General features: G+C 37.4%; 1 protein-coding gene across 4 annotated transcripts in view; it reads right to left on the bottom strand.

Annotated features, from left to right (window-relative positions):
- Positions 1-620: 620 nt before the first annotated feature.
- Positions 621-24,440, bottom strand: part of HSD17B11 (hydroxysteroid 17-beta dehydrogenase 11) — an 80,780-nt gene continuing 56,960 nt past the window's right edge. Inside the window, exons 6-7 of one of the 4 annotated variants that reach the window (XM_053666364.1) lie at positions 13,508-13,535; positions 621-687 (exon numbers count right to left, since the gene is read on the bottom strand). In XM_053666364.1, coding sequence (XP_053522339.1) covers positions 643-687; positions 13,508-13,535 — 73 coding nt within the window. In that variant the 3' untranslated portion in view covers positions 621-642. Of the gene's footprint in view, positions 688-6,635; positions 6,669-12,046; positions 12,077-13,340; positions 13,536-24,440 lie in introns of those variants that run through there. The other 3 variants (XM_053666365.1, XM_053666366.1, XM_053666363.1) reach the window with 3 other exon arrangements.

Here is a 24,440-nt window from a genome sequence, read left to right on the forward strand (position 1 = left end):
AATTGTGAACAGAAGGCAGATCAGAACCTTCTGCCTTTAATGATTTACTGTAGTTACCATGGCCCAAGTTACTTTAGGCTTTTCCTGATTTCTTTTTGTTCTAGATCAGGAACCAGCATAGATACTTACTCCCTTAGTCTTCTGTCAGATTCAGGGAGTACCCAAACTAGCCAGAATAGTCCACTTCTTTTTATTTGTTAAATAAATAGATTTATTGAGCAATTATTTTTATATTTTATTATATACTGTTTGATAACTGCCCTAAGTAGTATCAATTTTTAACCATCTGCCTTTTTATTATTTAATTTTTTTAATCAGAGAAATGCATGTACTTAGAGTTTAATAGCCTTGTCATGTAAAACAGGAGAAACTTACCAAGCGAAACATTTACTGGTTTCAACTAGTTTCTCAAGTATTTATTTCCAAATTTCTAAATAACATGCTTATACTACTCTTTTTCTCCACTTTTCCATATTCCTAATTACTTTCTGTGAATTAGCCATCTTACACCCCCAACAGCTCCTCTTTAAACTCATGCAGTCTTCCACCCTCTATCCTCCCAATATAGTTAGATGATCAGTTCTGTAGGAAATTGTTCCACGTGTAGCTGAGGATCCATTCTGTTCCTCCAAGAAGGTGAGTTCAGGGTCTTTCTACATTACCATCTTGAACTGGAACCTCATGATCCTTTTAAATTAAATATGCAGAGTTTACATTATTATGGCTGTGGAAGCATTATTCACAAGTGAGCCACATAATGTACTACATTATATTTTCTTTTCTATACAATTTCCTTACAAGTTAATTGCTTTTTTAAGCTTATTCTTTTTTATCCACCTCTCCTTTATTTGTTTATAACTGTTGGCAGCAGGGTGAATCTCATCTATAGTTATACATGTGTATCAGGTCAGAGATCTGCTCTCCCCCAGCCCCCTTCTCTCTTGCTCTCACTCTTTCTGCAAATAGCAACACCCTGGAGCTCTCTGACCTTCTGTTGCAACTGGAGTGGCTTGCTCTCTAGATCTGAGACCCAACTTCTGTTCTAGAATTGTGTTTTTTTCCCTTGTGCTGGATTCCTTATTTCCTAGATCCCAGATGGTTTTAAATTTACTTTCTATTGTGTGGAGAACCTCTTTTAGTACCTTCCCAAGAAATGATATATGATAGGTAAAGTTTTTGAAAACTTGAAATATCTGAAAATGACTACATACTGCCCTCATGTTGATTAGTAGTTTGGCTGGGAATTAAATTCTAGGTAAAAAATAATTGCCCCTGGGGTCATGAAGAAATTGTTCCATCGTTTTCTAGCTTCCCATGGGAATGCTGAGAAGCCCATTTTTTCATTCACAGTCTTTTATATATAAACTTTCTTTTTCCAGAAAAATTTTAGAAATTTCAACACCATTTCATCATCCAGGTGTTCTGTACATTCATGATGATGGGCATTATTGTCAATCTTTTTTATTTATTTTAAATGATATTCAGTGGACTCTTTCTGTCTAAAAAGTTATCACTCTAACCTTAATTTCTGAGTAAGCTCCATGAGATCAGGAATTTTACTGCTTTACTGTTTTCTGAGGAATTTTTGTCACCTAGAATACAGTCTGGCATATAGCATACACTCTCTAGAAAGTGAAGAAATGAATTCACAATCAAATGAATAGGGAAAATTTTGGTAATAGTTGTTTGTTAACATCCTCCAACTTCTTTCTGTTCTCTAGAAGTCTTGTGGTTTTTTTATCTTTCTCTCCTTCTGTTTTAAATCTCTCTGTCTCTTTCAATATCTGTGAAAGTTCCTTGCCTTTATCTTCTAAATCTTTTTATCACACCTCTCATGTCTGTAATATGTTTAACTTCCAAGATTTCTCCTCTTGTTTTCAAAATGTTCCTTTTATAAAATAGCACATTTTTCTTGTTCTGAGGATATCTTATATCTCAAATCTTTGAGGGTATCATATTAGTTTTCTTGCTTTATTTTAACTTACTCAAAAGGTGGGTGCAAATATCAGTTTGCTTCTTTTTGGTTTGCTCCTCTGGGGATAGGAGTTTCAGCTTTCTCTCTCCCACTAAGTTGCTCACCACACACCCATCTGCCATCTGTATTCTCTTCTCTGCTGTAGTCTTACCTGTTTGAATTCTGACACTTTGTAGTTTTAAAAGATTCCTTCATTGCTATTTTAGAGAAATTATGAGAAGTAATGGTGATAAGTTTATGTTTTAATCTATGAGTTTAACTAGAACTTTTCACTACATTTGCAGTAAAAAAAAATTGAAGAATTAAGACTTCGGCATAGCCTGGGGAAATAGTCTTTATCATGAAAATGGTGAATGGTATTATTATTATTTTTAGATAATAAAATATAGCATTTTAGCAAACTGTCCTAAAATATAAAACAGTTTTATAAGTGTGAAAAGGTACTTTCCTGGATTTTGTTTTGAAGTTCTAGTGAATGTTTTTTTTAGGATGTATACCACTTTAATAGGCATTTGCAAAAATCCAAAGGCAAGGTCTAAGGGCTTGTCTTACCCAAAATAGGGAGAAAAGGAGGGGAGAAAACCTCTAAAATTTTTCCTTCTGTATGTATTCAACATAAAAACAACTCAAGGACATTGTCAATAGTGCTTTCATCCCAGAGTAGGCACTTAACAGCTCATTTTGCTACCCCTAGGAGGAGCCGCCTTCAAGCAGTTTGATTAACTGCTGGTATAAAAAAAAGAAAAAGGAGTCATTGTATAGAAGGAGTCTTCTGCTAGAAGTATAAAGTCAAGATAAAACTTTGGTTTCCCTCAGTAATGGAAACTGGCCTTTCCATTAGAAAAAGACCAGTGGGACTGGTCTTTCACTTTTTAAACAATTTACTTAAAAACAGTATACATATATATGTCAATCAGTGCTAAAAACTTAAAAATGTGTGCCTCTTTTTTACTTCCACTTCTCATAGCTAGTTCTTCTGATATTTACATGTATAGTCCAAGAAAGAGGTATACACGGCCATCGTTTCATTAATTATTAAGTATTATTAATTGACTTCTGTTTTAGTACAGACTCTTCAAGAAGCAGACACAAAAGCAAGAAATTTATTAGGGTAAATGTCTTTGAGAAAAAACGAGGAGGAAACCAGGGAAAGGCTTGGAATGCTATCAGATTGCCCTGCAGGTTTTATTAAGTCAGGAGAGAGAGAAAAAAAAAAAAGGAAGATTGGGTAGAATCACCTTAGACCAGGAACAGTTCTAAGGAAAGGTCAAGAGGCCTTGGGGAGTCCTCAGGCAGCAGTCACCCATCAGAGGTGTCCTCTACTCCCAGGAACCAGCCTACCTTTCTCTCCCCATCATTGGCTAGAAGCAGCCCTTCAGGAGCATGACCGTAGTGGTGGATTTCAAAGGACAACTGAACCCTTGGACCAAAAGGCCCCTGTAGCTAGGGATCTTTACAGATTTTTAAAAAAGATTTTATTTAGAGGAGAAGGGAGGGAGAAAGAGGGAGAGAAATATCAACGTGTGGTTGCCTCTCATGTGGCCTTCCCTGGGGACCTGGCCCAAAACCAAGGCATGTGCCCTGACTGGGAATCAAACCAACAACCCTTTGGTTCACAGCCCACACTCAATCCACTAAGCTACACTAGCCAGGGCTAGCTGAGGATCTTAAAAAGATCAATCTCATGCCTACCAACACTCCCAATATGACTGGTGAAGATTTTACCTCTCTAACACAGACCCCCTTCCCTTTTTCTTCTCTCCAATATAATTATACTACAATTTTGATTAAATTCACATTTAGTGCTTTCATTATTATTATGATTATGTAAATTTTGCCCATGGATGAGCCAGATATTGTGTTATAATTACAGTATATTTATTGTATACTTTTTTCCCCTAGAGATAATAATCGCCTCCTCTTTTCCCACTGGCTTAATTTTCTTTGAAATATTGGCTAAAGTTTCTCACAATTCTCAATAGCTTTGTAAAACATCTCTTAATATAAATTTCCATATAGTTAATCTTAGGAGCAAACCTGCTAAGTTCAGGAGTGAGGTGTAAATGTTTAATAACCACCTCTTTTTGGGTGTAGGTAGGATCAAACCCTGATTCCGATGGCTTCCTTCCAGTGTGTAAACACTCCCTCCATAGCAGATTTCTAGCTCTCAGCGTGACACCGCTGACTGCGGGTTGGGAAGAGGAGCAGCTGCCCTTGTGGTCCTGTCCGAGTCAGCTCTGGAACACCACTGAGATGGCCTCGCGGAAGCCGTCTTCCTCTGACTCCAAGGTGGACTTGTCACTCCCTAGAACTGCTGTAACTTCACTTCCTGTATTTCCCTGTTTTTCTTCTAATTCTTGCAACACAGTGTCCTGGTTTGCTCCATCATTTTGATGAAGCCTATCCTGTGACTACCTCCTGAGAAAGGCTGTATGGCAGATTGACAAACTTCTATTTCTGCTTGCACTTACATTTGCAAGCTTGCATCTCTGAGAATGTCTTCTTCTACTCTTATATTTCCTTGGTAATTTTCTTGAATATAGAATTCTAGTTCTAAAATCGTATCTCCCCAGAATTTTGTAGGCATTGCTTCCCAGTGTTTTAGCCGCCCCATGCTGCTGCTGAGAAATTTGATGCCATTATCTTCCCAGATTTTTAAATGTGACATTTTTTTTCTTTCTATAAGCTTTTAGGATCATCTCTCTCCCTGGTGGTCCACAGTTTAATAATGATGTACTTTGGTAGGAATCTCTTCTCACTCACTATTGGTAGCAATCTCAGTCAGGATACTCATGTATAAATATGAGTTGCCTTTTCAATTTGGACACTCATTTTGATCAATTTTAGATATCTATGGTTTTATTGACAGTTTTCTCCCTTTCTTATTTTTATTTATATATTTATTTTCTGGTTCTATTGTTATACAGATATTGGGTATCTTGGGTGGACTTTTTAATCACTCTCCCTCTTGTACCTTGTTCCTGCATATGGTCTGATGATTGAGCACATGATCTTTATACATGGCAGAGATTGCTAACAGTCAGGTCTTCTTTGAATTTTCCAGGTAAACATGGCTGCCTAGTTGGGCACTACATGCTCAGCTTCCCTTATAGCTGGGTGTGATTATATGACTAAGTTAGGCTGAGCCATTGGAATAGAAGTGGTATGTGTGACTTCTAGTCAAATAGTACTTAGAAGGAAGCTGCTTTGCCCCATTTCCTCTTTTCCACTTCCTTTGAGTTGGAACCACAACATGCTGGAATGTACCCTAGGGGGAGGTGGAGCAACAAGGTAGAAAGAGTCTGACTGAGTCCCTAAGGGATACTGTAGGGTAAAGCTGCCCTCTTCCCCTGGACTACCCAACAGCTTAGACTTTTAAAATGAGAGAAAAGTAAAACGTTTCTTTTGTGTAAGCCAATATTAGAAAGTAATCGAATCCCTGGTAGCACAGTGGATTGAGCACGGGCCTGCAAACGGTTCGATCATGGTTCGATTCCCAGTCATGGCACATGCCTGGGGACGCAGGGGACGCAGAGAGGCAACCATACATTGACATTTCTCTCCCTCTGTCATTCCCTTACCCTCTAAAGATAAAAAAATAAAATCTTTTTTTTTTTTAAAAAGCAGCTCAGCCAAATATACCACAAATTAGTCATAATACATCACAGAGTCCTAGAAGAAAGTGTGGTATAGTGGTTAAGAATACAGAAACCACTGGATAGTGGGGCCAGTCCTGGCTGTGCCACACAGCAGCTGCATGTTCTGACCCACTTGCTTAATTCCTCCGTACCTCAGATCCTTTATCTTAAAATAGGGATAACAAGAGTAGCTACCTTAAACAAGTTTTACTGTGGTTCAAGGCATTTATAGCATGGGCTGGGGCATGGTGAGGGTTTAATAAATGTAACTGTATAGGTAGCATTTAAAAAGGTGAGAATAAACTCTAAACACTACAAGTAAATAAGGACTGAGAAAATATTTTATTTTAATAGGGATGAGTGAGGAGAAGAGGGGGTCATTTTTAAAAGGAGTACTTCAGGGCTTTGGCCCCTCTCTTTCCAGTTGTGGCATTAGAGGCTAGATGTCTACCCAAACTTTGTGCCTCCTCTCCAGTGAGGAGGTATTACTGGAAAGCAGCTGCCCAGTCAAAGATTATTTGTTACCAAACTCTCTCGACTAGTTCTGAGCTGAAAGTTTTTCAAAAAAAAATTTTGGTAAAATATATGTGACCTAAAATTTACCATTTTTAAGTATACAGTGGTGTTTAATACATTCACATTGTTGTACAAATGTCACCACTAGCCCTCTGGAACGTTTTAATTATCCCCAAACTAAAACTCTGGACCTTCTATACAATAACTCTGCATTCCCTCCTTCCTCCAGCTCTTGGTAACCACTGTTGTACGGTCCGTCTCTGTGTATTTGACTATTCTAAGTACCTCATGTGACTGGAATTGTACAATATTTGTCCTTGTTTGTCTGGCTTTTCATTTAACGTGATGTCTTCAAAGTTCACCCATATTATAACGTGTAAGAATTTCCTTCCTATTTAAAGCCTGAATAATATATGGGTATACCACATTTTGTTTATCTATTCATCTGTTGGATATTTGCATGGGGCTGAAGGTCTTGTAGAAGTTGATGAGGCTTCTCCATTCTCTCTTACACCATCACTTCAGAAGACACTGAGGTCCTAGAAAACAGAAGAACTAAAAAAAGGAAGGACCCCATACCCTGGAATAGCCTTGGAACCTGCTCTCTGACCAGGCACACAAGTGTGGGTCCTTAACATGAGTAAGAAGCACACATTCGTTGTACTAATTAACTGCTGGGAACATGGAGTTTGTTACAGTGTCCTGTGTTACCATAACAAATATTACCAGGCTACTCATACTTCTTTACTTACTTAACAAAATCTATTTTTTGTCACTGACTCATGACAATAATTTTTTTCTTTCTCTTTGCTACCACACTTTTTCTGATTCTAGAAAACCACAGTCCCTTAATGGTCATGAAAGCAAACAGTATTGAATGTGCTCTTCTTACTCTTTCTCCCTCCTTAAAAGTAAGAATTACTACTTCTTTTCCAGAACCCACTTTAGGTTAGCTCATCTTTTACCTTGACTGGATTTTTCTCAGGCCAACTCTTTGCCTTGTGTCAGATCAGCTGAGCTCAGAGTTTTCTTTCATACCTGGCCCAGGTGTCTAGAGCTGTATCTTTAAGACTTGTGCTTGCTTACTGGAGAATAACTACTGTGAAATTAATAGCTACTAATAGTTTTAACATCAGGCTTAAAGATAATATTAATTATACACAGGGCCAGGCATGTTAGCTCAGATTGACAGAACACAGGACAAGCTTTTGATAAGCTCATGCAGGCACACAGAAAGAAAACATGAAGAAATTTATGAAAATGCAATTATATCCAATCATTAGGAAGGCTGTTAGTTCATTTAACTTGTATATTTTCCTTCATGCTAATAAGAAACTAAAACGACACTAAGCCCCATCTTGCCTATCTTCTACATGGCTCCAGTTTTCATGGTCATTTGCAGATAGAAATTCTATTTTTTATAGAAAAAAGTCAAAGATTAAGAACTCGATGGGTATCTTTGCTTGGTTGTTGGCATCTGACCCTCCTTTACACATCAGAAAGGTAGCTAGGTCTCTGGGCAAGAAGCTCCCAACATGTCCCATGGCTTGCTCAGAGGTAGGATGATGAAGATAATTGTCTTTTTATTTTTCCTTCTTACAGTATGTGCATTTCACAATCTCCAATTCATCAGGTTTGGGCTTTTAAAAGGGTAGATATAAGTTTTACTCAGATGCCAATTATTATTGATTGATTTACTGATTTTTAGATAGAGAGAGAAACATCAATTTGTTGTTCCACTTATTTATACATTAATTGGTTGATTCTTACATGTGCCCTGACTGAAGATCAAACCCACAACTTTGGCAAATCCAGGCAACAATGCTCCAACCAATTGAAATACCCAGGCAAGTCTGAGAATGCCAAATATAATATAGAGAAACTACCATTCAAAACCCTTTTTCATTTTGAAATAATTTCAGATTTACACAATGGTGGCAAAAATAATACAAGTATGAAGGCCCCCCCAAAATGAAGTTTATTTCTAAAAAATTGTGCATATATTTTTTAATGTTTAAATTTCAGTCATCTTCAAAGTACTTTTTATTTGATGCAATACACCTAGTGAGACATTTTTTCTATTGCTCCAAACAGTTTTTTTAACGTCAATTCTGATGCCTTTTAGTGCTTCTGCCATGTTTTTGTTTCATTTCATCCACATCAGCAAAACATTTCCCTTTGAGGACTTTTTTCATTCGGTAAAATAAAAAAGACATCGCTTCAGGTGAAATAGTAACAAACTATAGAAATGATCCTGAGCCCTGGCTGGTGTAGCTCAGTGGATTGAGTGCGGGCCTGCGAACCAGAGTATCGCGGTTCGATTCCCAGTCAGGGCACATGCCTGGGTTGCAGGCCAGTTCCCAGCAGGGAGCGCATGAGAGGCAACCATACATTGATATTTCTCTCCCTTTCTCCTTCCCTTCCCCTCTCTCGAAAAAATTAATAATAAATAAAATTTAAAAAAAAATGATCCTGACAGTATAGTCTTGCTGAGGGTGAAAGAGGATGAATAGGGAGGGTGGAGCATGAGAGTCATTCCATTTTGGGTCAAAAATTGCTGAATACTCAGCATGTTCTGGTCAGGTGCACTCATGAATCACCCATCGTGAAATGGGCAAATGCATTGAAAAAAGTCCTCAAAAAAAGTTCACTGAAGCTGAATGCAATCTCTCACAACAACACCAGCTGGTACCCAGATGGGTTCCTAGAGCACTCATCTAGCAGAGGGAAGCCTGTACTGCCCACTAGAAGATAATTCCTGGGTTTTTTGGGTCCCCCCTCATAAAGTCTTCAACCAATTTCTCTAAGTGGTAATACCTTACATAAGCCTTAGTACAAATATTAAAACTGGGTAATTAACATTGTTATAATTCTATAATCTATGGATCTTATTTAGATTTTGCTAGTTATCCCACTGATTTTTAAATATTCAATCTGAGTTTGTTTGATGCCATTTGAAACAAGTAGTTTTCTAATTTAAGAATTTTTTTTCCTTAAAGTGTGTTTACCAATTGAGTTGTTTGTAGTCTTAGAGCAAACACTGATGTTGGGCAAAATCTGAAATTTTCACATTAAAGCAACCTCAATAAATTGTCAGTTTTGGTGCTGGAATGGGCAGTTTGTTTCCTCTTAACTCTAGAAAGATCGATGAGCAGCCATAACAGTGCAACAAACCCCTAGATTAAAAAAATTGAACATTTTACCTCCTGATAAGCTCTTTTTCTTATTTTATTATGTTTTCTGCCCAATTTTATATCATGTAACATGATTACCCAGAGATATATGATATTGTATCAGGTACTTAGCATGAATGGCCTTACTTGGATTGGATTAATATTAAATAAAAAATGTTTTCAATAATATGATGTGTAGAATTTGCATAAAAAGAATAGAAAAAGTGAAAGCAATCATATAAATAAAAAAATGTGGCATATACATGCAGTGAAATATTATTAGAATTTCTTTTCCTTAAGAAGGAAGGGAATTCTATCACATGCTACCACATAGAGGAACCTTGAGAACATTATGCTAAGTGAAATGAGTCAGTCACAAACAACAAACCTGTATGATTACACTTAAATGAAGTGTCTAAAATAGTCAAAATTATAGAAACAGAAAGTAGAAAGGTGGTTGCCAAGGACTGGGATCAGGAGGGAAGGGGAAGTTGGATTTTAATTGATATAGGGCTTCAGTTTTGCAAGATAAAAAGTTCTAAACGTCTATTGCACAACATTGTGAATACTTAATACTACTTAACTGTACACTTGAAAGTGGTTAAGATGGTAAACTTAACGTATGTGGGTTTTTTTTAAATCACAATTTAAAAAAATAATAGAAGAGGCGGAAGAGGGTAAAAATATAGATCAAATGAGTTAGCTAAGAGCTAACAACTGTAGAGGTTGTGATGTGTCTAGAAGATTCATTTTACTATTTTATATATTTTATTAATATCTATAATAAAAAGCAAAAAACCCCTAAAGGTATCTAATCCTTAAGTAATGTTTTCTTAACACCACTTATAACCACACACCATTCTTTATCCAAAATGAAAACAGCTTTTCTCTTATGAAAGTCTGATATTGTACATGTTAACTGTCTGAATAAAAGAAACCTAACCTAAACAAATAAATACATTTTTTAAAAAAGAAACCTTGGAAGAATCTTGACAACAGAGATGACAGTAGAAAAAAATTAATTAAAGATCATTGCAAAAAAAAAATCATTGCAAATCTCACCACCCACTGGAAATATTTTGGTGTATATCCTTCCAGAATATTTAAATGAAAAACATATTATATTTTAATGTTTGTTACTGTCAGATAAAGACCATCCATACTTATACAAAAAATGCCTTTTTCCTTGTTTATCAAAAAAAATTTTCAAAACGAATGTATAAGTTATCAATTACACATTGTATTTATAAAATTTTGCATTCATGTATAGGCTTTTTTTTTTTGGAGGGAAGCCAAAGCTTTCACGAGAACCACTGTTTTAGAGTATATACTCTATTCAAACAAGTCTTTGCATCTAGCCATTTCTTCGTCAAGGAAAAATTTGAAGGACTTTTTAAAAGTTGTAATTCAACTATGAAATTAATGCACATCTTCACCAAGGGAAAATAACCACCGAATGCCCGATTTTATTTGTTTTACTACCAACAATTTCTATCTTTGTCTAATAAAAGAAGCTTAGTTTTAAGAATGTTGTTAAGATTGATAACCATTTTATATAAACTTAACATGTTTTTGTATATTTCAGGTAATAAAGTTTTATTGTGTTTGTTCACTTATTTGTTTTTAACCTAATGCTTTCATAAAATATTTCTTCAGATGGTATTGAGTAAAATGAGTTTAATAAGTGACTCGTCTTTTTCTTGAATTACTTAATTCAGTACATCTACTCTTTAGCCACACTATTAAAATAATAAACAAATTTCATATTTAAATTCTATTCTCTTGGTAAGTCAAATTGAATTTCTAATATAAAATATGATTGCATAGAATTATAATACTTTGTAATGGTTTATCATTTCTTTCTTTCATTTAATCATTCATTCACAACATCAAAGAAGACAAAAACAGGCAAGGAGCACTTTACTAGTAGCTGAAGCTTTCCTTCAGATCCCAATGTGGAGATGCTGCTAAGCTAAGACTCCATGGGAAGGCTCATTTTCCCAAAGCTAATAAAACATAGAGGTCCTCAAATCAAAACAATCCAGATAGACTACTCTGTTCATTTCTCTGAAGTTCACTGCTTTGATGACCTTCAAGGGCAACTACCAACACCAGAATAAAGGGAAGCAGAGAATTTAGCTTCCAGGGCTTTGGAGTGATGAGTGGAGGGCTTGGGAACAGGCAGGGAGAGCGGCGCCTCTTGGCTCTTCCTTACAAATCACATGGAATGTCAAAAATGCAATTTGCCAACATTCATCAAAAGTTACCTTGACCCTGAGGCTCCCTCAGCAAAATGGCTAGAATGTTTCCTGGAAGTTGTACAACACAGTGAAAACCAGCAGTCTGCCTCCTTCAAGTTGAATTAAGTTTGGGGGCACAAAGAAGATTTCTGTTTTGGTACCAGACTGTATTTCAAGGCAAATGTAATCAAAACAGCCTGGTACCGGCACAGAAACAGGCACATAGACCAATGGAACAGAACAGAGAGCCCAGAAATAAACCCAACTCTCTACAGTCAATTAATTTTTGACAAAGAGGGCAGCAGCATAAAATAGAGTAAAAATAGCCTCTTCAACAAATGGTGTTGGGAAAGCTGGACAGCTGTATGCAAAAAAAAATGACACTCGATCACCAACTTACACCATACACAAAAATAAATTCAAGGTGAGTAAAAGATTTAAATATAAGTCATGACACCATCAAAGTCCTAGAGGAGAACATAAGCAGGAAAAGCTCAGATATTCCACTCAGCAATGTCTTCAGCAATATGTCCCCTAGAGCAAGAGACATAAAAAAAAGAATAAACAAATGGGATCTCATCAAAATAAAAAGCTTCTGCACAGCTAAAGGAAACAGCATTAAAATGAAAAGAGAATCAACCATATGGGAAAACATGTTTGCCAATGAAACCTCAGACAAGGGTTTAATCTCCAAAATATATAAAGAACTCACATGACTCCACTCTAAGAAGACAAGCGACCCAATTAAAAAATGGGTAAAGGACTTGAACAGACACTTCTCCAAGGAGGTCATACAGAGGGCCCAGAGACATATGAAAGGATGCTCAGCATCAGTAGCCATCAGAGAGGTGCAAATTAAAACCACAATAAGATACCATTTCATACCAGTCAGAATGGCCATCATAAACAAACCAACAAATAACAACTGTTGGAGAGGTTGTGGAGAAAAGGGGACCCTAGTGCACTGTTGGTGGGATTGCAGACTGGTGCAACCACTATGGAAAATAGTATGGGGTTTCCTCAGAAAACTAAAAATGGAACTGCCTATTGACTCAGCAGTTCCAGTGCTAAAATTATATCCTAAGAACTCTGAAACAGCAATCCAAAAGAATCCATGCATCCCAATGTTCATAGCAACACAATTTACAATAGCCAAGTGCTGGAAGCAAACTAAGTGCCCATCAGTAAATAATGGATCAAAAACCTATGGTACATTTACACAATGAAATTCTATGCAGCAGAAAGAGGGAGCCCCTACCCTTTGTGACAGCATAGACGAAACTGGAAAGCATTATGCTGAGTGAAATAAGCCAGGAGGTGAAAGACAAATACCATATGATCTCATCTTTAAGTGGAACCTAATCAACAAAACAAACGAACAAGCAAAATATAACTAAAGACACTGAAACTGAGAACAGGCTGACAGTGACCAGAGGGGAGAGGGGAGGAAATTTCAGGGGAAAAGGGGAAGGGTTTACAGGAACAAGTATAAAGGGCACCTGGACAAAAACTAAGGGGGTGGAAATGGGAGGGAGATGGGAAACACCGGGGGGGGGGGGGGGATGGGCTGGGATGGGAGCAAAAGACAGAAAACTGTACTTGAACAACAATTAAAAAAAAAAGAAGACTTCCATTTTGGAGGCAGAGTTCGATGAATGTGGTGAGAAAGAACAAATTCCTTTGGATTAATCTCTAATGTCACTGATGTAAGAAAAAGTGACTCTTAAATTAACACTTCAAATAAGTAAACACGATTCTACATTTTATTTTACTCCCAGCAAAAGTATGCCCACCAAGCCCTCAAGAGAGGAGAGGGAAGAGATGTCAAGACCAGTAAGCACAGCAGCGGTGGGACATCTCTTTCAGCAAAGTGGAGATGACTCGGCTGCTGCCTTTATCAGATCAGCATCTCTGAGGTGCAAGCAGAAAAACAAAAAGGACCAGCAGATATGCTGCATGATTTACCTGTCCAAGTTGCACCGCTTTTTCCTGCCTGCAAAAAAGAAAAAAAAGGAGGTGATTTTAGACAATTTTATAGAATTAGCTGAGTCAAGTGAAAAACAAAACAAAATCATACCAAAGGGCACCTAAAACTTTCCCTTTTAGATTTCAGCCTCTTTAGGAACAATCAATAGGTCACAACATTTTCTTACTGAGGAAAAACATATCTGGACATATGAATATTCCCCCAAACAACTTCAAACATTTCAAAAAATATTTCACCTAGGAAAACAGGAAAAGGAGACAAATGTTTTATAAGATGTTTATAAACAGAAAAATTGAATTTCATACCTTAAATGGGAAGAGGAAGTGAGAGTTACATAATATTTCTGTAATCAGAGAAAAAGACTCTTATCGCTGATATCCTATATCAGTTTTCTATTTTTGTGTAACAAAATGCCACAAATAGAAAACTCCATGGTTTAGAAAACACCATTTATTAAGGTCACAGTTCTAAAGGTCAGAAGTACAAGCATAGGGTGGTTAGATTCTCTGCTCAGGGTCTCACCCCAATGACATCAAGATGTCAGCAAGGGCTGCGATCCTATCTGGGATCAGCGTGCTCTTCCAAACCACTGGTTTTTGACAGGATTGGTTTCCTTGCAGTTGTAGGACTGAGATTCCCATTTTCCTGTTGGCTGTGAGCGGGAACTGCGTTTAGCCACCCTTCTGCCTACACAGTTCACAAAATAAATAAACATTTTGCGTTCTTCCAGGGCACCAGAACACATTTCTCTGAATTTCTCTCCTCAGAAAAATCCTCTGCTTTTACAAAACTCATGAGATTTGGTTAGGCTCAGGAGGAAAATCTCCCTTTCTTAAAATCAACTGTGTCATACAACGTAACTCATGAGAGAGGAAAACCCGCTGGAGTCACAGTCCTGGGGATGACGCAGGGCATGTACTCCAGGGGCTGGAGGTCCGATTCCGGGGCCATGTGTGCTTTCATTACACCCATCCCTAGAGGAACAGCTGTAGTTAAGCAACAGAAGGAAGAGAGGACGCTGAAGAGGAGAGAGAGAAGCTCAGGCAGAGACGTCAGGGAAGAACTGGGAAGGACTGACGAATATAATTTCCTCACACGAGAGGCAGGGCATCATGATGATTCAGAGCATGGGCCCTGGAGCTGAGGTATGGCTCCCCCATCCCTCCACTCACCAGCTGTGCGGCCTTGGACAAGGCATTGAGACTTTACAGTTATTTACCTGACGTTGTTGCCAATAGTAATACATAACCCACAGCATTGTTATAAAAATTAAATGAGTAAATGTATGTAAAACTGGTAGGTAAATGTCTCAGAGAAAAAGGAGCACAATATAGGAGTTTGCCGATATATGATAGGATCAAATTTCTTTTGTATTATACTTGTCAATCAAAAATATGATTTTCATTCTCACTGGAAAATGAAAATTTTTTATATCACCAGTTCCCACCTATCACAGCCCCAGAGACACAGTAGGTACTCATTAAAGGTTTATAGACCCAAACTAATTATGTAATCATAAATAGTACAATAAATATGTCTATTATGTGTGGCCATTAAAGTTGAGAACATTTTGTATGCTAAGGTTACTTTTTAATTCTTTTTTATTCTTAATTTTTTAATATTTTGCATTATAATAAAATATACATGCCATACAGTTTATTGTTTTAACCATTTTTAAATTATAGTTGGACATGAGCTATTACATTAGTTTCAGTGTATAACAGTGATTCGAAATTATATAGCTCATGTCGTGGTAACTACAGTAATTCTAGTAACCATCTATCACTGTGCAAAGTTATTACAATGTCACTGACTACATTCCTTCTGCTGTACATTATACCCCTTGTTAACCATTTTAGGTATATGATTTAGTGATCTGAAATACATTCACATTCTTGTGCACCATCTCCACTCATCAACTCCAGAAAATCGTCATCATCCCAAACTGACACTTTGTACTCACTAAACAGTGACCTCCTCTTTCCTCTCCTCTACTCCCTTTAGTAACCACTATTCCACTGTCTTGCTTTATGATTTGGCTATTCTGGGTACCTCGTATAAGTGGAATCACATCATGTTTGTCTTTTTGTGGCTGGCTTATTTCACTTAGCATAATGTCTTCAAGGTTATTCATGTTGTAGCGTGTGCGCATTAATCTGACAATGAGCACCTGTATTGTTTTCACCATTAGGCTATTGCAGTGATGTTGCTAAGAACATGGGTGTGCAATATCTGTTAGAGTCCCTGCTTTCAATTCTTTTGCATAAACATCCAGAAGTGGAATTGTTGGATCATATAATAATTCTATTTAAATGCTATGCTTATTTTAATATTGTTTATTGCCCCCATTATACTTAGTTCTGAATCTGTAAAGCTATCAATCTGCTACACTCTCTCAGTGCCACTAGACCTGTGTCCTTTTTAAAAATTTTATTTATTTTAATTTTTATTCAAGTACAGTTTTCTGTCTTTTACTCCCATCCCAGCCCACTGCCCCAGTGCTCCCCAAACTGTGCCCTTTATAATTTTAGATACTCTTTCTAAAAAATGTATTTATTTATTTATTTTTCTTTTAAATTATTTTATTGTTGTTCAAAGAACCTAATCAACAACAAAAAAAGCAAGCAAAATAATTTTAGATACTCTTAAAACACTAGAAATCCTTTTTAGAATAAAGCAGGATAGTAAGTAATCATTAAAAAGTAGCTAAAATGTATCAACTTCACTCTTTCAATGATCAATAATAAATTACATATAAATTAGTAGATGGCTCAAATAAATACACTTATAGCAACTGAAATTTTGTAAAGTTTTATCTTGTGACTGTATATTGTGAAATTTAATAACACATACATTTATTTATTTATTTATTTAAATTGTTGTTCGAGTACCGTTTTCTGCCTTTCACCCCCATCCTCCACATCTCCCTCCCTTTTCCACCCCCCTTGTTATTGTCCATGTGTCCTTTATAGTTGTTCCTGGCATACATTTATTTTGCTTTACAAACTAGTCATTTCATAATTTATTATTTTCTTCTGTGCTTTGTCCTCCATGTCAATACCAGTTTTGTCTTTCTCTACTGATGTGACCTCACTGGTTTTATGTACACTAGCTTTTCATGCTTTCCTAACTGAAGTCCACAAACCTCACCATGTTTTTCCAATGGTCTGCACTATTTGGAATCCAATCGGATTCCAAACATACTTTCCAAGCTTACTTCCCCCCCAATTCCAACGTGACCACTGTTAACCCTGGAAGACTTGCTACAAGCACACACTTCCCAAAGCGTACATTTTGTGTCAACACGCCCTTTCACTCCCCCATGCACTTCTCTCTTCAGAATGTTCTTGTGCCTCCTCCTTTTTTAAGACCTTAAATGACATCACCTCAGTAAAGGCTTCTCATTCGAGGTGCATCACTGTTCACGAATCACTTTGTTAGTAACTTTAAGGGCACTGACTATTTTACTTTAGATGAGCAATTACTTACAATGTGCTTGGTCTCCAGCTTTATTGTAATTTTCTTTAAAGCAAGGATCACATCTTAATTCCTGATTTTTTTCCAGCTTAGTATCATAAATTTCCTATGAAAGTTACTTAATGAAATTTAAGCTGAGTGAATAGTTATTTTTGTATGAAAAAGCCTTGTTTGGTTTGAAAAGTGTAAATGTTGGTGTAGTCTGTTCATCTTGGATATTATTTACATTGAATTCACTAAGGTAAAAGGAGCACTCAAAGTTGCAACGTTATTAGATAACAAGGTTGATCAGTATGACAATATTGTTGGAAATACTTAAATCAAATTGCAATTAAATTCAACACAGACATTTTATTCCCACATAGGAATAGGGGATAGTTTCAGTGATTGAAAAATATGGCATGTTTCCAGACCAGACCAGAGTGCGAGCAGTAGCTTGGAAGGGAGAGGCTGAAGTGAGAATGAGTATAATGGAGAAGCAGAGAACCGAACACACCAATATAATTGGACAAGGTATGAACTATTGAGTAAAGAGCCATCAGAAGGGAAAGAGGCATTGAGAAATGAAAAGAAAAGAGTTCTTAGTTATTAGAATTAAATATTGGAATAAACAATTAAGATTTTGAGGTGTTGTCTGGGAATAGTTAAGTCTTAACGGTACAAGTTAGCCCTACATTTAAAAGTAACAATGTCTCTATTGAGATAATGAATCACTATTGGAGCTATCCTCTATTCCTATGTGGAAATAAAAGAAGACCAGTCTGTGTTGAATTAGATAGATAAATGATTTTGTTTTTTTGTAAGTGTTTTGATGTGAATTTATTAATATTCTCTAACCGCACACTGGGTTTGTGGAGCTATTGAATATTTCAAATGGGAAGTGACTGCATCCTGGGCAAGTGAGAACGTGCTTCCTTGTAATTCGAGTACGATTACTGTTACTATAAAAGATCCTTGCAGTAGACTAAATGTTTGTGTCCCTCCAAAATGCATGGGTTAAAAGCTACCCCCCAGTGTAATGATACTTGGAGACAGGTCTTTTGGGAAATGATTAGGTCTGAGGGCAGAAAGTGGCTCATTAAAGAAATCTCAGAGGAATCCCTCACCTCTTGAGTCTTGTAAGTCTACAGGGAAGTGGCCTTTATCAGACATTGAATCTGCCAGCATCTTGATGTTGGACTTCCCAGCCTCCATAACTGTGGGAAATGAATGTCTGTTGTCTATAAGCTGCCCAGCCTGTTTACGTTACTTTGTTAGAGCAGCATGAACCAACCTAGATGATTCCCATCAAATATGTGTCACTTCACTTTCGGACAATCCCATCCTTGCTGAAAGCAGCTGATAAGCCAATTTAATCAGATATAAATCAAATAAAGAAGGGAGAGTCAACAAAACATTTGACATATTTGAAGATATGAATTGAAAAAGAAGTATATGCTACCTAATAACCTTTACATATGAGAGGAAGCAAAAAGTGGTGTGAGAGAACACTTAGCACAGGGGTTGGAATTCCTTCCCTGTGGAAGGAATTGTAATTTCTTGCATGTAATTTGTGATGAAATAAACACAAAGGAATATGTTGAATTTGTTATAATTATTATATATCTAGACCACCCACTTCTGACATGATGCTGTACTAAACTCAAAACTAGTGTCATGAAATTCCATTTCTCACAGTTATGGAGGCCTCTCAAACTTTAATGTTCATATCTATCACATAAGGATCTTTTTAAAAATACCAATTCTGGTTATGTAAAGCTGGGGTGGGGCCCAAGAGTTTGCATTTCTGATTTGCTTTCCTGTGACGGCCATGATGCAAGGGCACAGAGCAATCCTGGGGTGGGTCTGTGGGTATTACACCCTGTATAAATGGAGAATTTCAGTGTTGGATGCTAGTCTCATCTTTGGAAACATTATTTAATGCATGGCATAAGATTTATATCTGAGACTAACTCAAAATTTTCTCTTTAGCTTTACATTTACTTTGGCGCCCCCTTAATTTATGCATAGACCAAGCCCTAGCTCTGTGCCTCAGAGAGCTTTGCTGTTGGAGTGCCTTCTTTGAAATTTTCTAAGTCTCTCTTTGCCTCTAGTCCTGTTTCTGCACTTTGGAGTGCTGTTCGTCTGCCTCTCTGAGCTCTGAAGATTTCTTGTACATAAGAGGTCATCCCGAGCCTCTGTTTCTGGCACCAGTTCTAGGAAAAACACCTGGTAAGCAGATTGCTGCACTGGTTGCCAAAGCATTTCTTTTGCAGGATCATGTGAAATTGGGCTGTCAGAATGATACCGACATAGTAATTTGGGGTTATTCTCACTCAGGCCGGGCATACATGTAATTCAAGGCTTTGTGCTATCCAAGGTCAGCTGGCCGGGCCACGTGTGTGGGCCCATGCATCCACTCTCACTACCTATGTTCTAACCATGGGCCCACCGCTGGGATATAACACTCTAGTGCACTGGGGTGGCAATATGTGTGTTCATATCTCTTTCCATCAGCGCTTAGAGCAGTCACTTCAACCACTTTGTAGGTTCTATACCATGGGTCAAACAGTCCTTTGGACATGGCTGTACCTATAACTTCTGAGAGCTCTCAAGACTATTGATTCACCACAGAAATAGGCCCTTCCGAATGATGTGATGCTATGTTCTCCCTGGTTGGTGTTAAGATCTCTCAGATGAGAAAGAGAACTTCCTTGGGTGAATGGAAGTGTTTATTGTGTTATGCTCATAATTCTCCCCCTGCTGCTGGTGGTGTTTGAGAAACAAGGTACAGTCGGTGTTGAAAAAGATACACGGTAGGAATACAATCATTATTGCCTAAAGAGTTCAAGACGAAAAACAGTTAGAAGGTGTGTTGTTACTTTTATAACATTTTGAAAAAGATTTTATTTATTTATTTTGAGAGGTAGGAAAAGAGAGGGAGAGAGGAAAAGAAATATTGATATGTGACAAAAACATCAATTGGTTGCCTCTTGCACACTCCCAACTGGGGACCTGGGCCACAACCCAAGCATGTGCCCTGACTGGGAATTGAACCAGTGACCTTTTGGTTCACAGGCCAGTGCTCAGTCCACTGAGCCACACCAGCCAGGGCATAAAACGTTCTAAATGACAAATTTTATATGATCAGAAAATAAATGATTTGTGTTTTTCTGCACACTCTAGTTCAGACTTAAATTTGTGGTCATTATTGAAGACAAGCCACACAGTCTTTGAGTGGTCAGAAGCCAGTATTCACAGGTAGCACAATGGATGTTGTACAGGCAAGAGTAATGATGTAACAAGGTAAATGGTAGTGAGGTATTGTACATACTAGAAGATTTATATTATTTTAATACAAATATGTTACAAGTGCCATGGTATGATGAGTAATAACAGTGATTCCACCTTTTCTTATGGTGAAAGATATGGAATTATTAAAAAATGCCTCATTTGATTAAAAAAAAGAAAAAAAGAAATGATTTCTGGAACAATAAAGACAACATGGTACCTGGATATCAAAGAGCATCTTCACATGTTCTGATTGGACAATAATAATAAATCTTCCCATTATTATAAGTCTTCATCAATAAATGTCTATACTTCACATGGATCTATTACAAAATATATTTTAATCAACTTATTTACATAAACAGGAGCTGCACAAGAAATATTTGCACAGGGCCCTGCATACCCTACTACAGGTATCTCTTGAACCGGAATCTTGGTGGGACTCTTGGGGAGAATTATGAGGTGGAGATTATCATAGTAAAACATTTGGACACTCAGCTGAAATTTATAAGAAAGAGGTTTACACTTAAAATATGCAGAAAAAGTGGGCAAAGAGCTTGATAGTTGTGAGTCCAATAATTTTTCTGAGTTTCCCTCACAATGGATTAAAATAAAAATTGAATTAAGAAGGAAATTTTTATACTTCACATTTAATGCTAGGATTCAGTTTGAGAGGCTTTTGTTGTTGTTAGAATATATGTATAAAAATAGAATATTTTGTAGTTTGCCTGTGCATGGTAGTTGCCCAGTAGTGTAAAACTAAAATGAATATGTTCAAGTACATTTTATTGTTATTATTTTTCAAAATAGTGTTTTATTTTTCAATTACAGTTGACATAAAATATTTTATATTAGTTTCAGGTGGACAACATAGTGATTAGACACTGTATATCTTACAAAGGGATCACCCCAATACATGTAGTACCTATCTGAAACCATTAATAATTATTACAATATTATTGACTATATTCCTTTTGCTGTATGTTGCATGCCCATGATGGTTTTGTAACTACCAATTTGTACCTTTTAATCCCTCCCCTTTTGACTCATCCCCTCCAATCTTCCTCCATTAGGCAGCAACCATCAAAATGTTTTCCGTATCTACAAATTTTTCTTTTGTTTGTTTATTTTGTTTTTCAGATTCCACATATAGCAAAATGATATGACATTTGTCTTTCTCTGTCTGACTTATTTCACTCAACATAGTCCCCTCTAAGTCCATCTATGTTGTTGCAAATGGCAAGACTTCATTCTTTTTTTTTTATGGCTGAGTTATGCTCCTTTGCATATATGCACATCTTCTTTATCCATTCATCTACTGATAAACACATAGGTTGCCTCCACATCTTGACTGTTGTAAATAATGCTGCAATGAATATACAGATGCAACTGTCTTTTCAAAGTAGCATTTTGGGTTTCTTTGGATAAATACCCAGAAGCGGAATTACTGGGTCCTTCCTTGTCTCTTCTTACAGCCTTTGTTTTAAAGTCTATTTTTGTCTGGTGTAAGTATCACTAGCCCAGCTTTTTAAAAAATATATTTTATTGATTATGCCATTACAGTTGTCCCATTTCCCCTCCACCCTGCACACCCCTCCCCCGACATTCCCCACCTTTAGTTCATGTTCATGTGTCATAAGTTCTTTAGCTTCTACATTTCCCACATTACACTTGTCCTCTCCCTTGTCTATTTTCTCCCCACAGTCTATGCTGTACCTTCTCCCCACTTCTCCTCCTCACACTGCCCTGTTGCTAACCCTCCATGTGATCTCCATTTCTGTGGCTCCGTTCCTGTTCTAGCTGTCCACTTAGTTTGCTTTTGTTTTAGGTGTGGTTGTTAATAACTGTTAGTTTGCTGTCCTTTCACTGTTCATATTTTTATCTCCTATTTCTTAGATAAGTCCCTTTAACATTTTATATAAGAGCTTGGTGATGATGAACTCCTTGAACTTGACCTTATCTGAGAAGCACTTTATCTGTCCTTCCATTCTAAATGAAAGCTTTGCTGGATAGAGTAATCTTGGATGTATGTACGTCCTTGCCTTTCATGACTTGGAATACTTCTTTCCAGCCCCTTCTTGCCTGGAAGGTCTCTTTTGAGAAATCAGCTGACAGTCTGATGGGAACTCCTATGTAGGTGACTGTCCCCTTATCTCTTGCTGCTTCTAGGATTCTCTCCTTCATTTTAATCTTGGCTAATGTAATGATGATGTGCCTTGGTGTGTTCCTCCTTGGGTCCAACTTTTTTGGGACTCTCTGAGATTCCTGGACTTCCTGGAAGTCTATCTTCTTTGCCAGATTGGGGAAGTTCTCCTTTATTATTTGTTCAAATAAGTTTTCCACTTATTTCTCTTCCTCTTCCCCTTCCGGTACCCCTATAATTTGGATGTTAGAATGTTTAAAGATGTCCTGGAGGTTCCTAAGCCTCTCCTCATTTTTTTGAATTCTTGTTTCTCCATTCTGTCCTGGTTGAATGTTTCTTTCTTCCTTCTGGTCCATTCCATTGATTTGAGTCCCAGTTTTCTTTCCACCACTATTGGTTCCCTGTGCATTTTCCTTCATTTCACTTAGTGTAGCCTTCATTTTTTCATCTAATTTGCAACCAAAATCAACCAGTTCTGTGAGCATCCTGATCTCCAGTGTTTTGAACTGTGCATCCGATAGATTGGCTATCTCTTGGTCACTTAGAAGTATTGGCTCTGGGGCTTTGATCTGTTCTTCTGTTTGAGCTGTAATTTTTTGATCTGGTGGCTCCTGTTAGGTATGAGGGTCAGAGCCTCAGGTGTTCACCAGGGTGGGTCAACCCAATGGCTGGGTCGTGACGCTATATGTGGGGGCAGGGTCAGAGAGGGAGCAATGGCACTTGTTCTGCTCTCTCTCAGATTTGGTCCCCTCTGCCGCTTCCCACAAGCAAATTGGGCCCTTCTGATGCTGGTTCCTGGGTGGGTGGGCTTGTGTATGTTGTAGGACCCTGTGGGTCTCTCCCATGAACTCTCCTGTGAGGCTGGGAGCCTCTCCCAGCACATCAACCCCCACAGATTTTTTCAGTCTGTGCTTTCAAGCTTTATTTCCTGTTGCTGGGGCCCTGTTGGGCAGTCTCTCTCCCTGCCCGTTTTTTACCTGGTTTATCTGTACACTAATGTGTGTCCCACGTCAACCAACTGCCTTGTGTGCCTAACTGGGTTTGCTCATTTCCTCCCTGCACCCAGCTCTGCCAACCACTGCCTTTTCCTGCTGGGATCCCTCCCTGATGGCCACTAACTCTGCCCCTCTTATGAGTCTGGATAAGTGGTTTGTTGTTGTTGGACACAGTTTAATTTTCTGTCTGTTCTGGTTGTATTTTTGTTTCGAAATATTTGTTGGTTTTAATTTTGGTTGTGTGAGGAGGTACAGTATTTCCAAACCTACCTACGCCTCCATCTTGGCTGGAACCCCATAAGTGCTCTTTGTATTTAATCTCAGGGAGGTAGGTTTGTTCACCTTTAAACAGAAATATAAGAAATAAAATATCTTAAGGAAAAATGATCCCTTAAGTATGTTTATGTAAAAATAGCTTGTAAGAGCTATGAAATGAAAAATAGTTCTGAATATTAAAACTACATTAATATTCTTGAGAAAATAGAAGATACGTAATTAGAGTTTTTATCTGAGTGCTGCTAATGCCAGACTAATGTTTTTAGTATTAATAATGTTGAAAAAATGGAAGTAAATTTTTTTCTTTTTTTAAATTTTATTGATTATGCCATTACAGTTGTTCTATTCCCCCCTTCATTCCCCTCCACCCTGCATCCCCCACCCCCACCATTCCCCCCTTTAGTTTATGACCATGTGTCTCAAGTTCTTTAGATTCTATATTTCCCATATTATTCTTGCCCCCGTATCTATTTTCTACCTACCATCTATGCTACTTATTTTCTGTACCTTCTCCCCCCTTCTCCTCCCACTCCCCTGTTGCTAACCCTCCATGTGATCTTCATTTCTATGGTTCTGCTCCTGATCTAGCTGTCCTTTTAGTTTGCTTTTGTTTTAGGTGTTGGTTGTTAATTACTGTGAGTTTGCTGTCCTTTCACTGTTCATCTTTTTAATCTTCTTTTTCTTAGATAAGTCCCTTTAACATTTCATAGAATAAGGGCTTGGTGATGATGAACTCCTTGAATTTGATCT

This window comes from Artibeus jamaicensis, unplaced genomic scaffold, assembly GCF_021234435.1.
Source record: "Artibeus jamaicensis isolate MK-2021 breed Jamaican fruit bat unplaced genomic scaffold, CSHL_Jam_final contig_452, whole genome shotgun sequence".
Lineage (NCBI taxonomy): Eukaryota > Metazoa > Chordata > Mammalia > Chiroptera > Phyllostomidae > Artibeus > Artibeus jamaicensis.